The sequence below is a fragment of the Tenrec ecaudatus genome, chromosome 10 (assembly GCF_050624435.1).
Source record: "Tenrec ecaudatus isolate mTenEca1 chromosome 10, mTenEca1.hap1, whole genome shotgun sequence".
Lineage (NCBI taxonomy): Eukaryota > Metazoa > Chordata > Mammalia > Afrosoricida > Tenrecidae > Tenrec > Tenrec ecaudatus.
In genome coordinates, this window is record NC_134539.1 from 101,966,287 (window position 1) to 101,981,963 (window position 15,677).

The window sequence follows — 15,677 nt, forward strand, 5'->3', positions numbered from 1 at the left end:
CCCTGGGCTGCTGCCTGTTCTCTGCTAGATGTCCCATGCCGTGAGCCCCTCTGGTTGGTCCTGATGCCTCCCTGGTTCCATGACAGCATAGGAAGCTGTGGTCCGATTCAGGAACTCACATACACATCTTATTGTGACAGGCAGAAAAAGCTGCTCTTCAAAGCGGTCAGATCTTCCTGGCCAGACCCTGTAAGCCTTCCCTTCATCAGAAAAGGTCTCTGCAGTAGGGCTTCAACCCAGTTCTTCCCAGTTCAGCCATGACCAACAAAGCAAGACTCCAGGAACCCACACTTGTAAAACCATAACACGAAGGGGAAACATGATGGGTCAACACCCTGCTAGACCGCCAACTCCCTCTTGAGCAAACTAGGGCAGCATATGTGATGAGTAACCACCAAATCTCTTGACTGGTAGGGTTGGAGACAACAATGCTCAGCTCAGTGCTGGTCGCGAGGGCACAGCTTTAAATGTCTCTCGTTCCCAACAGTGCTGGCCACCATCCAGTCTCCTACATCAGGCTCTTGAAAGGGCTCGATCTGCCTCTTCTGAGTCTCTCATTCCTGGACTTGGGCCCATAAGGTGTCCCGCTCCAGTTATCATTCTAGTCCATCCTCATTTTGTAAATTTGGGTCTGCTCTGATTCTCTGTGTCAACCATGGATGAACCAGTTAAAACTGGTTCAAAGCCCTGCTTTGTAAATATGATTAAATTCAGGTTCTGAATTGTGATCCCATGTATCGTTATTTGAGGAAAACATAAGGAGATAGGACACTGAGAAAGCCATGGGATAATAGGATACAGAGAAATCTGAAGATAAGTCCACAAGGTAAGGAGTGCCGTCAGTGACCAGAAGCTGAAAGAGGCAAGGAACAGGTCGCCCCTAGATCAGTGGTTCCCAACCTTCCTGACGCCATGACCCTTTAATATAGTTCCTTATGTTGTAGTGATCCCCGAATCATAACATTATTTTTGTTGCTACTTCATAACTGTAATTTTGCTACTGTGATGAATCGGGTGACCCCAGTGAAAGGGTCATTCAACCCCCAAAGGGGTCACGACCCATAGGTTGAGAACCGCTGCCCTAGATCCTCCAAAAGGAGCACTCACCTGTCGATGTGAACATTGCCACCGGGTGGGTTTGGACTCCCAATGACGCCAGAGGACAGAGTAGAACTGCTCCGCTGGGTCTCTGAGATGTAACTCTGTAAGGGAGGGAGTGGAAAGCCGCATCTTCTTCCTGCAGGGCAGCTGGTGGTTCCAAACTACTGGTCTTGCTGTCAGCCTAATGAGTGACCCGCTCCACCGCCAGGGTGCCTGAGTTTGGCCTAGCGGTCTTGAGTTTGGACTTCTAGCTTCCAGTACATGAGCACAAATCGATTTATTTATTTCCTTTGTCTCAAGCAAACCAGGCTATGACAGTTCATGATTACAGCAACAAGAAACTAATACAATCACCGTGGGGGCAGTTATGTCGCCGGCTTGGCTGCTCACCAAGGGCTTTGTGTTAATAATGACAGGGAGTCCTTGGCTTCTCTCTTATCAAATGTTGGCAGCTAAGTCCGTCTCCCCACCCACTCACCCCCACCCCCGCCTTTTGACTCCATATTGGTCTTGGTGACGTTCTTGACTGATGGATATACTCTTCTAGAGCATCTGCGGTCAAGTCAAAAGAATCATTGTAGAGTAAGCCTTGGCTTCTGGGAACATTCAGTCTTGGAACCCAGCCACCATAACTAACTCAGTAATTCTTGGGAGCGGCATGGAGGCTCTGGAGCTGAGCGCCTAGTGAACTGCCACGACCAGCTTTCCAGCTCTGTGAATGAGTTTTCATCTCAAGACACGCTACAGAGTAGACAAAGCCATCTTAGCCAAACCCTACCGAATTGTGGATTCTTAACCAAGAAATTGGTTATTAAGTTTTGGGTGCGTGGTTATACTACAACAAAACCAACCATAACAAACTTTAAAACAATTGAGTAAGGACTGATGTCCTGTATCACCCATACCCTCTAATCTGATTTTGCTGGGATTCAGCAGAAGTAATTTCTAAAGGTTCCCCAGGTAATTCGAATGGGCTCTGAGGATGGAGAACCATCTAAACTACAGAGTAATTCTGAATAGAGAATTTGACAGTGGCACATTTTGAAAAGTTTGTCCAAACTGTCCTCCTTTAGGCTTTGAATATAGCTTGTCCTAATTCTGCCAACACTCTGAACAACAAAATATTGAATAAATCACGCGTTACGCTCTGTACTTCCCGGAGCTCCACTTCGACGTTGCACTGTGGGCGCGGTTGGTTCTCGTAGTGCCAGCTTTCTGTCGCCATTGATCTCTGTTACGTATAACAGTGACATTTGTCCTAAACAGTACAAGTAATTTGCAAACCCTTTCTGTTTTTCTGACAGTGACAGAAATTCTTTTTGTTGTTGTTGTTGTTGTTTAGTTTGGGGGATTTTTTTAAATGTCAGACTTACTGCCTTCAAATAGTTGGCCAAGAGAATGTTCAGTCACCGGCCCCTTGACCAGGGGGGAGTCATAGCCCCTAAGCATTTCTCAGGTGCTCTCACTGGCTCTGCCCCAGTCAGAGTCAGACCAGCTACGCAGAGATTGTGGAGAGAGCCATTGGAGAGGCTCGGAAGCAAGGATAAGAAATGACAGTCACGATCCAGGCCCTTGCCCTGCATCCCATTTCTCTCTTGCTGAGGCCACTGCCCTTCCCCTTTCTACTCCATTCTTCTTCTGTTCCCTGCACAGTGTTAAGATCCAGACTTCAGAAAGGCCTCTCTAGTATTACCACCACCCTCCTCTCCACCTTAAGTCCCTGTTCCTCTTGCCTTGAATTCCATTTGCTTCCTCCTGGCTTGTTCACTCTCGATTTTTATACTTGGCCTGCTAGTGTGGGTGTCTGTTCTAGCATCCCTCACTTAGCTTGAGAAGCTTGGAGCTCTTCATCCATGCTTGCAAAGCCCCACAGACAGCTCCTGGAGGGCTGTGGGGATCCACTGGCCATGGAGATTTTGACCCTTGGCTCTGAACATCCCAGGTGCAGCTCTTCTTTTCTACCTGAAACCTGGCCCACTGGCAGCCATTGCAGTGGCTCCACAGCAGCCTGATCCTCTGAGGTCCTCTGCCAGAGGTGATCGTCAGTTCTAGAGACTTCCCTGGAGCTCCGTATAGGGTGCATTTCATCCTCTGCCTGACTTCAGAGCATCTTTGTATCACATCTTGTTCCACCCACTTGGACCTTCATCTCAGTGGGCCATATTTGGATTAGGCAGATGTGATTGAGAAGACACTCATGATACCTGAGCTGCTTACAGGCGCGCTGTGCAGTTCTGGTCACACCGGTTATGCACTGTATCATGGCTGGGAGTAGTAAGGGGTGGCAGGGATCTGGGATCTAATGCATTCAAGGAGTACAAAACTCAACAATAGGAACTGCTTTCTTGTATGACTTCCTTGAGTCTTTGTCATTTGTCATTGTTCCAGGTCAAGAGTCTCCACAGAGGGGTGGTTGCAGTGTACGTCATTTCCCACGTTTAGTAGACTGTAAAACCTACCATCTTGAGACAGCCACGTCTGGTGCCTTAAGAAACTATCGAGGAAAGAGCTCTGTAGACCCTCCAGCGAGCGTGTGGACAGCACATGCGCACACACACAAACGCTAAAAGGGGATATGTTGTGGCTTGATGGTGTCAGAATGTTATTCCAGAGCCTGACATGTGATAGGATACGATATGATAGATGCGATACGCTGCTTTCTCAGAATGCCCTCTGGGTCCCAGTGGGAATTTTCACTCAGATTTTGGGTTCAGCATGACCAAATGTAGGGTTGAGAGGGTACATCCTTGTCCCCAGTTCCCCTCGGTCTCCTTTTTAGGGCTTATAAATTCATGGATGCTGGGACTACATTCACATAGTTCTAGAGGGCTTGGACCTTGATGGACTGGAAGTCAGGCTGCTTGTTGCTACTTATTTAGGAGAGCATGCATCACCAGAAAAACTGGAAATACTTGGTTCTGTCCTCACGAGCTAAGTGTAGGCAGGAACATCTCCATGCCAGTAGCTTTAGATGCTTAAGTCCTCTTCTTACTAGCCTCGGCACTCCAGGGCACCATCCTGTGACCCCCTTTCTGCCCTGCCACTCCTGCAGAGACTCCCAAGGTTATTTTAAACAGCCCTACACTTTCATGGTTCTCTAGGAAGCTACTGGGGTTGTCTTGTCTCCTTTTACTTGACTGACTTTTGCCAAATCTCTGGGGAAAACATTAAGAAAGGAAAAGACAATACCAAAAAATTGATCTCTCAGGACTTGAATACTTCAGATCCATGTATTTCTTGCCACGTTTGCTGGCTGGGACTTTTCCTAACCAGCATTCAAAAACAGCAAGATGGGTATCCATCCTTTAAATGGGAGCAAAAGAAACAAAAGCGAGAGAAACCGATCCACCCCTGACTGTTGATCACTTCAAATTGTCTGCAGCCCACTTTGTGGCAGTGGGAAGCGTGGCCCTTCGTACTGATGCCCTTGCTCCTGGAAGAGGAGAATCTTCAGACTTGAGATGTCAACCAGGGATCTTCCTGGGACAGGCCTCCGTCCCTATTAGTTTTTGTGAAGTCACAAGGGCAGGACATTGGCTGGGGTGAGGCTGGGGTGCTAACTGAAAGATCCTCAACCCGAACTTTTGGTTAGGCAGCTATGCAAGAGAATGGTAGCAATTGTGGGCTTCATGTCCGCAGCTGAAATTGCCAACTCCCCCTGACTTCCCCAGTCCCTCGGCGAAGAACGGCTTAGTCCAGACCCTCGTCAGTTCGAGTGCTTATCCAGGAGCCTTCTTCCATAACTCCCTCGCTGGCCCCATCACCACCTTACCAGTTACCTCTACTTGGAAATTAGTCCAAGCAGGACTCACGGAGTCTAATGTGTTTGGCTGGTCACCCAAAGGTTGGAGGTCAAAGGCCACTCAGTTGAGCCTTGGGAGAAAGGTCTGGTAGTTTACTTTGAAAAAAAAATCGTCATTGAAAATTCTGCGGAGTAGAGTGCAGACACACGAGGCTCCCGTGAGATAGATTCAACCTGGTTGCAACTGCTATGGTGGTGTGGCACCGTATACGCTCACGGATAAGCCAACCGGGGTATCTGCTGAGGCACCTAATGTTACCACAAAGACTGCATTAAAATTGTGCTGAAACACTCGGCTTATACTGGAGGATATATGGTAAGTTACACTTTGGGCTGATAATTGCAGGAACGGCGATTCAGTACCATCAGCCCCTCTGTGGGAGACAAACGAGGATTTCTACTACCATAGAGAATCCCACAGGGGCAGTTCTACCCTGCCCTCTCGGGTCGCTGTGAGTCAGAATCAGCTCATTGGCAGTGCACATGCACACATATTCCTTAAAATAACCCTACATAGTTTGAGAACGACGATGGCAACAAATGTACAAATGTGCTGACACAATGGATGTATATATGGATTCTGGTAAGAGTTATATGAGCCCCAATAAAATGATTTTTTTAAAGTAAGGGGAAGAAGAGTGATAATGTGTACAGGAAAAACATTCAATATTATATATTATAAACAAAATTTAGCCCAAGTGCCTAGTTATACATGATTTTTTTAAAAAACCTCAATAATACTTTTTGGAAAATAAATAATTATGGAATTAAGAAAATAACCCTATATAGTAATTGTGTTTGTGTGTGTGTGTTGAATCGTGTGTGTGTGTGTGTGTGTGTGTGTGTGATTTATTTTAAGAAATTGGCACATGCAGTTACCCAAAATCTGCCAGGCAGGCTGGCTGGAAAGTCAAGCAAGAGTTGATATTACATCCTTTAGTCTGAAATCCATAGGGTGGGCTGGAAACTGAGGCCGGGTTTCTGTGTTACATTCTTCAGTAATTTCTTCAGAAAGCCCAGGTCTTGCTCTCAAGACCTTCAGCTTAGAGAAGTCCACCCACTTTATGGGCGATAACACCCTTGACTTAAAGTCATTGGATTGTAAGTGTTAATCACACCAATGAAAGTCCTTCACAGCAATGTCTAGACATTTGCTAAAAATAACTGGATACTATAGTTTAGCCAGATTACTACACAAAATTAATCATTACACTCACACTGGCCCATCTCTCTAACACACCAGACCTGAGGAGATTAAGGAACCTAGAGGGAAGGGAATCTAAAATTGCTTCTGTTCCTGTTTGTTGTTCCTTCCCTGACTCCTGCTGACACAAAGGAAGACCCCACGTACCAGACCCTACTCACCCAAAGCGTACGACTCGGGTGGGTCTCCCAAGATGTCCTTGTTCTGGAGCTGGTTCCGTTGTACGTTAGGTGTCTTCAGCCCTTTGATTAGAGCCTTGTCCACTCTTCTGTCCATCTCCATCGGGTTTGCTGTGGTTCTTGCTATTTCCCATTGTATCTACCCGATACCCCAAAAGACATCATCCTACGGCAACCCTGACTGATTTCTTAGTAAGTGCTGAGTGGTTTATGCACACTATTCCGTTTCTTTATTTTGACACCTGTGAGAAAACAGCTTATGATGCAACCATGACCCTCACAGAGGATAATATGTGTTGGATCATTCATCCGTATCTCACAGTTGGTTGTTGTTAGCCCCCATCAAGTAGGCCCCAACTCATGGCATGACCCCATGTTCGAGAGAACCACATACTGACTAGTCCAGCCACATCTACCTGACCACCGGTGTGTTGTAATCCACTCTGGCGACCACTGTGAATTTTGAGTCCCTGCCAGCCTAGGGGCCTTCTCTTTCAGCACTAGGTGGGAAATGCAGGGTTCCATTGTGGTCCATAACATCGACACTGGCTGACTTTCACACAGTGACTGCCAGGGTTTGCTTCTTCTCTATTAAGCCTCGTAGCAACATGCAAACTCCTCCTGACAGCGGAGGATGACTGTGCGTGAGCTGGGGACAGGAACCTAGATCTCCCACCTGGAAGGAGAGGATTCTACCTCTACCCATCATTCCCATGGTCTGTCATAGGTGATTATTTATTGGTGGAGGGTCCTCAGAGCCTTCCGAAGGAGATGAGACATAGCAACACTAGCACCAGTTGTGAAGGACCTAAGGAGAGAGCCGTCTCCATCCTACTGTGTGCTCAGCGTTTAGCACCTGCTCCTCCACTGCGCTCCTTGTCTCCGGGTACATCCCCAACCCCACTGCCTCCAAAGGCCTGCTGCAGTGAACCTCCCAACTTGAACCACGCGGTGTATCTTGCTGCAGCCCTACGAGACAGAGTCACCTGGAGTTAGGCAGGATTGCATGGTGCAACAGCTGTGGGCCTCCAACCAGTGTGGGTGACGCTTGGTCGGGTAGGTCCAAAGTAACCCCCTCCTCATGGCCGCTATGTGTGTCCATAGCACAGACCAGTGCTGGAGGGTCTGTTTTGGGCTCCCCACACGAATGTGTGTGTCTCAACACTGGCAATGTTACCTCCTCCCTGTCAACGCAGGCTTTGGGCCCTTGGGCAGCACCTGTGACTTCCTTACAGTGGCAGCTAGCCCAGAGTGGAAAGAACTGACTACTATCTAAGTTCCAGTAGCTTAGACATGAGCAGATGGTTACTTCTATTGATCTGATTCTCCTTCATCTCACTCGCCACCTCACACACGCCCAGGAGCAAGTCGCCCCAGGCTCCCTTTATACACATGCACTTGGAAGGACAGCCCCTTGCCCCCATGCAAGGAGAAGAGTCGCTTCAGCTAGAGACCAACCAAATGGAAATGAAATTAGCTCGCGACACTGTAAAAACTCCATGCCAAGCCCTTGCCCTTGAAAAGAGACTCCTTGCCGAAAGACAGCCGTGATGTCCAAGGGCAGGCACAGTTGTTTTGACACTAATATCTGTGTGTTTCTGTCCCTGCAGCCTTAGGAAAATCCAAAGGTATGGTATCTCTAGTAGCTACACGGCCACGTTCAGCCTCTGGAAGCAAACTAGTTCTAGTCCAGTGAGCGCGGCGAGCGGGGGATGTGCCCTGTTTGGTTGTGTGGCGACCTGAGTTGAGGCTGGCCGTGTCCCTAGCGTTAAAACAGGAGCGTGGCCTGTGGAGGGTGTGACTTGGCTAAGGTCTTGCCAGTGGTGGAGCTGGGGCAAGCAGGAATCTTGAGTCAATCCTTTGCTCTAAACCCCAAATTGAAAATGAGAAGCGTGCTCACATGGCTCCCCAGCCCAGAGGGGCTGGGGATCCCTCCGGTGTTTTAGCGTGATGCTGCCGCTGCCCCTGCCCCCCTCACTTCAGCCCTTCTTGGGCGGGGTGGGTCCTGCCGGCCCCCCCCACACTCTGCTCCAGGGATATGTGAGGTCTACACGTGGGGAGCTTGGCTGGTCATGACTCTCGGGCCAGCTGGCTTTTTGCAGGGTTGAATGAAGCCGAGCTGTGTGCTGTGCCCTGCTGCCCACACACTGGGAGCTCGCTCTGCCACCGCCACCGCCACCGCCACTTCTGCTGCCTGCTTGTCGGGGCTGTGCGTCCACTGGCCCCTAAGCAGCCCAGATGCTTGGGAAGGCGCCCCTGGGGCCCCACCACAGTGTGCAGTGTGGAATGATTGCTTTCCCGGGCTCCCGGGGTTCGCTGCCGCTGTGCTGCTCTGCTCCCCACAAGCCGTGCTTGAGGGGTTCTGCTGGGTGGCGGGAGGGAGCCCAGCACCTGGGCACGTAGCTAAGTACGTGTCTTTGTGTCCCTCATCAGCATGGGCGTGAGGGTCATGGACACATCCTGGGTGGCCCGAAGAGGCTCCTCAGTCGGCAGGAAGGCGTCCTGTGCCCCACCCTCCATGCAGCCTCCCGCTCCGCCCGCTGAGCTTGCTCCACCGCCTCCATCGCCCCTTTCTGAGCAGCCTCCGGACAGCCCGGCCGCTCCCTCGCTTTCGCCATGTAGCATGGGCCTCCAGGCGGGCGCTGAGCACACCAGGTAAGCTGGGCTGCCTCCCTGGGGGCCGCAGGGGAGCTGGATCGCGCCTCAGGAGTGCCTGGGTGTGCTCCACCTGCTCATGCCAGGGCTGCGGGGCTTGATCCTTCTCCCCGATTCTAAGCATTCACGGGCAGCTTTCTGCATCCACCCGGTACCAACTTGGACTTTCCCAGCTCACGAGCTTGTCCGAGAGCATCCAGACTCTCTGAAAACAACATTCCCCAGCAGGAAACGGGCAGCTTGCTACAAGGTGCCCATGGTCCAGTTCCCTTTTAATTATTCCCGTCTGCTGCTCACACTCTCCCTCTTTTGAAATTTGAAGTTCAGTATTTCTCCTTTCCACTCTTGAGCTCTCAGATTGGACCAGTCAATATAGGCGCAAGTCGGGGAAGGTGGCAACATGGTCACATAGGTGGGCTTCACAGTGTGCTGCACTGTGGCTCACCAGTGTCGGGGGGTTGAGGGGACGGAAAGCAAACAACACATCCATTCGCCACGAGTCCAGTGAGCCCTCCCTTCAAAGGTGAACAGACAGGATGGCCTCCCTTCAGCCACTCGGCCCAAGGGAAGCAAGAGGAAGGGCTCTGCAGTTACGGAAAGACGTGTTCTCCCTGGAATCCACGTGAAGGCTCCTTGCTTGATGGAGGCTCTGGCTAGAAAGGCGGGTGGACAAAGGGAGAGCCTGGAAGGGGATGGCACAATGAAATGCCTTTTAAGTGTTTTTCTGGAGTCCTGGTGGCGTAGTGGTTATCTGCTGGGCCCGAAGCGCAAGGTAGGCAGTTTGAAACCACCAGCTGCTCTGTGGGGAAAGAGGAGGCTTTCCACTCCCCTGAAAGAACGACCGTCGCAGACACCCCCCAGAGGCAGTTCTACCCTGTCCTGTGGGGCCGCTCTGCGTCACCTGGCAGTGAGTTGGTTTTTGTTTTGATTCTCAAATACCCAGGGCGTTTTCTTAGCTTTAGAGAACCAGGAGAGCCACTTCTAATCAGGCACAGCTCTGGATGCATTGCTGGGGAATTTCAGTGACGGCAAAGTTGAACCTCCTAACCCCAGTCTTTTCTGCCATGCACACTAACACCTACGTCACACCAGAATGCCCGAGTAGCAGGCTTGTTCTACTGAACAGAAGAGAGGTGCCCTGTGAGGTCAGGAAGCGAGTAACAGGAAAGGGGACAATCACAGAGTTGGCGGCGGGGTTGGCACTAGGTACGCTTGGTGGATTCTTCATGGCACCAACTCAGGTTGAGGGGAGTCCTTGCAGGCCAGCAAGAGAGGGGAGGAAGGGTAGAAGAGTAGCATCCCTGTAGAGCAAGTGACACTAAAATGACGCCAAGGGCCCTGGCCAGGGGGAGGGGGGAGGAGAGGAGGGACGCACACTGTAGGGGGCAGGGAGGGACCAACCTTTAAGGCAGTGATGCCACTAGGATGGTCTCACCACTCCCTCCCCCATCACCTGCCAGCCATGTGTTCAGGCGAATGGTGGTGCCCACCATTGGGCCAAGAGAATGGCCATCTACCTTGGCCAGTGAGAAGGAACGAGCCCCAGACGCTGCACAGGGACCGGGCCACTCCTCCTACTCGGGGTGCAGGTGCTTTCTCTCTGGCCACACCCACCAAAGGGTGACCCTCTGAGTCACCACACTGGGTGACCCAAGTCCTGGCCAGGCAGAAGTGGTCCAGGAGGACACGCAGGGTCAGGTCCCTTGTAGGACACCAGCGTCCTTCTCAGTCCCCATGTCACTCATGAAATTTGATTCCAAGTAATACTTGGCTGACCCTCAGAGCCAGGCTCCCTCTGGGCTCTGAGAGGGTTCTAGGAAGCTTCTGATGACCATGTGGCCCGCCCACTGCCCGAGCCTCTCATGAGCTGCCATGCCACCGGCAGGCTCAGCTGCGTTCGGTTGCTAGCGACTCTGCAGCCCTCTGTCACCTTGCCCCTTCTTCTGGGCTAAGTGGTTTGGATGCTTTTCTTTGGGTGTCAGGGTTTTTTATCCATCTCTCCCCATGTGGGCACCTCCCAGTACAACGGGTGTGCCACTGTTCTGTTTTTGTTTCCTGTTTCTGGACGATGACAGCCCTGATGATGGACGCCTGTGAATGGCAGGCCCTCCCCTCCTTCCAGCACATCCCCACCCTTCCCAGCCCAGGATTGGACAGCAGCTCCTTCCCCTGCAGGCCTGGGCCTCTGCAGCCAGACCACTTGGCATTAGCACTCACCCTAAATCCTGCTTCCCACCCTTGCGCATCCCCAGCTCCCTGAGTCACATGTCCCCACAACTGTTCTGCACCCTAACCGTGCCCGATCCACCTGCTATCAGTGTTCCTAATAACCAGCCCACATCCCCCTCTCCCCGCTGTGCCCGCTGCACCTGGGCTGGAGAGGTAGCTACTTGTTTCTGTGGTGGGGACAGTGCACCTGGTGGGGAGTGGGGAGAACAAGGAGCCACTATGCCCTAGAGCCCTAGGGGAGATGTCTTACCTTCGCAGCAAAAGAAAGGAAGATGAGTGTGTGACACCCCCCGCCCCCCAAGAAACAATCTCTCTTCCTTCCTTTCTGAGTTTTTTGGTTGACCTTTCTCTTGGTGGAAGCAGATGGATGGAAGAGAAGGCAGGCGCTTGGCGTGAATGCCCAGTGCCTGGCTGCCTTGTGCCTGAGGAAGACTGGATGGAAATGTCTTCGTCCCACTTGAGTGAGGCCAGGTTTTCTGTATCTGTGAGGGGTTGGGGGTGTTCTTTAGCATGAGAGATAAAAGGAGATTGTGACCCTTTGGGATAGAATGGTGTTGTTGATTTTCCTTGCAGAATTGCCAAGGTACTGTGTAAAACTCATCCTGAGAGGTAGACCTTGCGTATGGTCTTTCCTTATTTCCTGATGTCTGGAATAACAGATTGTACTTTCAATAACAGATTGTACTTGGTCCAGCCCAATTCTCTACCACTCAGCCTATCCCATCCAATGCACTTGGAAAAGAGCAGTCGATTGCTACCTCTTTGATATTTGGAATTCTGCGATGAGTTCTGGAAGAAATGGGCTGGAGAAGTTTTCATCAGAGAAGGGGCAACATTGGGAAGAGTTTAGAGCCCTCCAATCCCTGCTCCCTACCCAAGGGCTACACGATGCTGATTAGTTCTAGCAAAGTAGTGGCCAATCCCAAAGCCAATTTCTGTGGTCTGCCAGAGACTGCCTGGAGCGTTAGGACCCCATGGAGTAAACTATGGGGGTCAATTCGTCATGTCTGCTATGATGGTGTGGGGAGGGGGTTAGGGAGGGAGCAGTCTACTGTGAGCTGCTTTCCTTGTCCCCGGCGTTGACTTGAGTGGCCATCTTTCCCAGGTGTTTTACTTCTAGGAGAGTAGCTGGGAAAAGGCTGAAAGTGAAGTGTGACATCTCTGCGAGACCTAGTAAGCCAGGACACCTCTTCTGCAATTCGATGGACTCCAGAAACCATATTCCCATCCTGCCAGTGGCCCTGCCCACTCGTCCGCATAGCACAGGGGACTGAGATTTGAACGGCTCAGCACTCACGTTCAAGAGCCCAACCAGAGCCTGGGTACTCTGTCGCTCTCCTGCTATTCTTCAGAGGTCCCCTTGTCCCACACAGTGTGCTGGGCTGTCATTTCAGAATGCCCAACCATCCCCATGTTGATAAAAAGATATTCCGGAACGTTGTTTGTGGCTGACTATAGAGATTGGGCAGAAACATGGAAAGGGAGCGGGCTAAGTGCCAAGAAAACGGGAGTGCGTCCAGGAAGAGACAGTCAACCTCACTGGGCACCTCCGAAAGTATCAAGAAGGGACAGAGACAGGCCTGTGACAGCACTAGGAATACTGTGGACAGAGCTGGATCAGATGTTGACTGAGTTCAAAGGTTCTCTTTTGTTCTGTTTTGTCTTTTAGCACTTCTAAAAGCAAAGAACTTTCCCCGGGATCTGGGCAGAAAGGAAGTCCTGGCTCCACCCAGGGGATGGCGTGTCCAGGGGCCAGCCCCAGCCAGCTACCTGCAGAGCAGAGTCCTCACACCCTCCGGAAAGGTACGCTCCCTCTGCCCTTCTCCACCCCATGGTCTCAGGACAAAGAGAGCTGTGAGATTAAAAGTCAACTCACCTCCCGCCAGTTAGCATGAAGATCAGGCCCTGGTAGCACCTGTACTTGGGGAGCAGCTGCTAACGCAGAGGTGGGAGCTTCAAACCCACTCAGTAAGTAGCACGGGGAGGAGAGGCCTGACAATTTGCTTCGGTAAAGATCATGGAGGTGGCGATGAATGTGCTTTGCGACCGCATGGATAGTGTAGCAACTTTGAGGCTTCCTGAAAGAAAGCCCTGGTCTAACATTAGAGCTTTAGAAAGTTAACTAACCCCAAGAGGATCACGTCCCCACGATTCCTCAGCTCACCCAGCCGAAAAGAAGGCTCTCCGTAGGCCCGTATAGGACAACCCTTCCCTCTACTCAGATCCAGGTGCAAACGGCACTGCCCAGGGGCACACAGGGGGGTTTTCCACAGGCCTGCCAAGTCCCGCTGCCTGCCATTAAAACGCTGCCTGGGTAAGCTGACCATGAGGCCTGACCTGTGTCCATTTCGGTCTGGAAGGTCCATGTGCTGCTCAACCTCTGGACCCTATTGCAAAAGCCCGACTGTTCTCAGAGAAATAGCTCCCAACAGCTACGCCCCGCTCCCTGGTGACATTGAGCCAAGGTCAACCTGCTCACCCGATGTCATCTCTTCCGCGTGACTAATCTACAGTAGCATATTGCTTGACTGTTATTCTAGATTAGGCCTGTAGAGGTTCCGGGATCTGTTGAATTGGAGTGTGTCTACCTTATCCACACGTGTCCCTCATGACAGACTCATTTCCAGGGTCAAAATGACAGCACTCCAATCATCCGAGTCTGCTGTTACTCAGCCTGGCATGTTTTCCAGTTCCCCATTCATCCCTTGTGGCGGTGGTTTGAGCTGCCCTTCATCAGGTCCCGGCTCATAATGGCCAAACGGGTCTCACAGGATTCATCCCAAGGGTTTTCTGTGACTGGATTTCTGAAAGTAACGTGCTAAACCTTTCTTCCCAGTCCCAGATGAAGATCTGGAGCCCAGGCGTCGAAATCACACACTCCACCGAAGAGAAGCCAAGCCAGCCATCACGCTAGGGGTGACAATGAAATGTTTGAACAAATATAGCAGGCCAATTAATAAGTCAATAATTTTGCATGGCCTGCAGATGGTGTTATAGAGGTCCAAATGGCCCTTGGCAGGAAAAAAGGTTCCCCCCCACCCCCACCGCTTCTGGCCTGGCCGCTCCACTGAAACCTGTGAAGCATCATAGCAACGGGCAAGTCCCCACCACCGCACAGGTGGCGCTGCACTGGTGCGCTGGGTGCACTCTCCGAGAATAGAGCCCAGCCCAGGTCCTGCCTGCAGGGAAGGCGAGAGCCCCACCCCTGCGCCACCCTTGCACCCGGCAGGAATACTGATCGGCTCCCATGCCAGGGGTGGGGAACCTTTATTCGGCCAAGGGCCATTAAGGTATTTAGATATCATCATTCCTGGGCCATCCTGGTCCTAATGAGCTCACTGTTCCTGCGATGGCTGCAGCCCCTTCTCAGGCAGGCGTGTGAGGTTGGCCTCTAGAGATGATTTTGCAGGTGTGAAGCAGCTCTTGGACCAGCTATCCCCAGTCCCTGCCTCACTTTGTGCCGGGCACAGAGGCTGAAACCATGAGAGAGATGCCGCCCCTCCAGCAGGAAAGCGGGGCTCCAACGGCGGTGCTGCCATGCTGGAGGGCACGCTGCGGGGCACTGTGGAGACCTGGGGGACACCCGTGCCACACTCAGGATTTAGTGCGGTGGCCCTTTGGAAGCTACTTCTGGAAGGCTGACGACCAGTGAGTGGTGGGCTGGGATTTAGTGTGTCAGGACCTTTCTCAATGACTAAGGTCTTTCTAGCCAACTGCATATCATCCTTCTTTGAGGCCCCTTTGTTCACTATGCCTTTGCTCCCTCACCAGACAATGTCCTGTATGACGGAGAGCCGGCCTCCTCTTTCTGCTCAGGCAGCTTGCTCAGGCCACCGTCCGATATGCCTGTTTGACTTTACACAGGACTGTAGGCCTGTGCGCAGAGCGACACGGGTCCCTTTCCCCAGGGACATTCCGTAGCTCAGAGCTGTCATTTGAAAAGTCTCAGTGCCCTTTCCAGCCTCCACACGCCACTGCCCACCATGATTGACACGCTTGGGTTTGCATTTTTTCCTTTCCCCATAACCGATGGGTCTCTGGCCACTTGGCGTATGGCTCACTGTCACTGCCCGGAGTGTGTCATCTCAAACCCAGTGGTTCTTTCCAGCTCAGTTTCAGGAAGGCACCCTCAAGCATTAAGACTGAGGGCCGCTGCTTTCTCCTGCTCTGGATGCTGTCCCCAAGGGTCACACACCACAACAGCGGCTACTGTGGAGACGGACTCCGTACGCAGGAAGTCAGGCTGAAAAGTGAACTTAGGAAAGTAAGCGGTTTTCATCGTGCGTGCTAAGTTACAGTTAGCACTTGTTACCAGAGAGGCAACTCTGAGTCATGGTGCCCATGGGTGTTTGAGTACAACTGATTTTTCAGTGGCTGATTTTCGGGGGACCAGGGGTGAGGAGAGAGTAGACTGCTAAGATGTTCTTCCCAGGTGCCCTGAGTGGGCAAGAACCAGCAGCCTTTGGGTTAGCAGCCTGGCACCGCCCAGGCCTTGCTAATGCTAACA

The 15,677-nt window shown here is 51.6% G+C and overlaps 1 protein-coding gene across 4 annotated transcripts in view; it reads left to right on the forward strand.

Annotated features, from left to right (window-relative positions):
* Window positions 1-15,677, forward strand: part of ARHGAP44 (Rho GTPase activating protein 44) — a 216,454-nt gene that overhangs the window by 193,432 nt on the left and 7,345 nt on the right. For 3 of the 4 annotated variants that reach the window (XM_075561081.1, XM_075561083.1, XM_075561082.1), the window contains 2 exons: window positions 8,720-8,941; window positions 12,840-12,973. In XM_075561081.1, the coding sequence (XP_075417196.1) occupies window positions 8,720-8,941; window positions 12,840-12,973 (356 nt within the window). The remainder of the gene's footprint in view (window positions 1-8,719; window positions 8,942-12,839; window positions 12,974-15,677) is intronic. The other variant, XM_075561084.1, reaches the window with a different exon arrangement.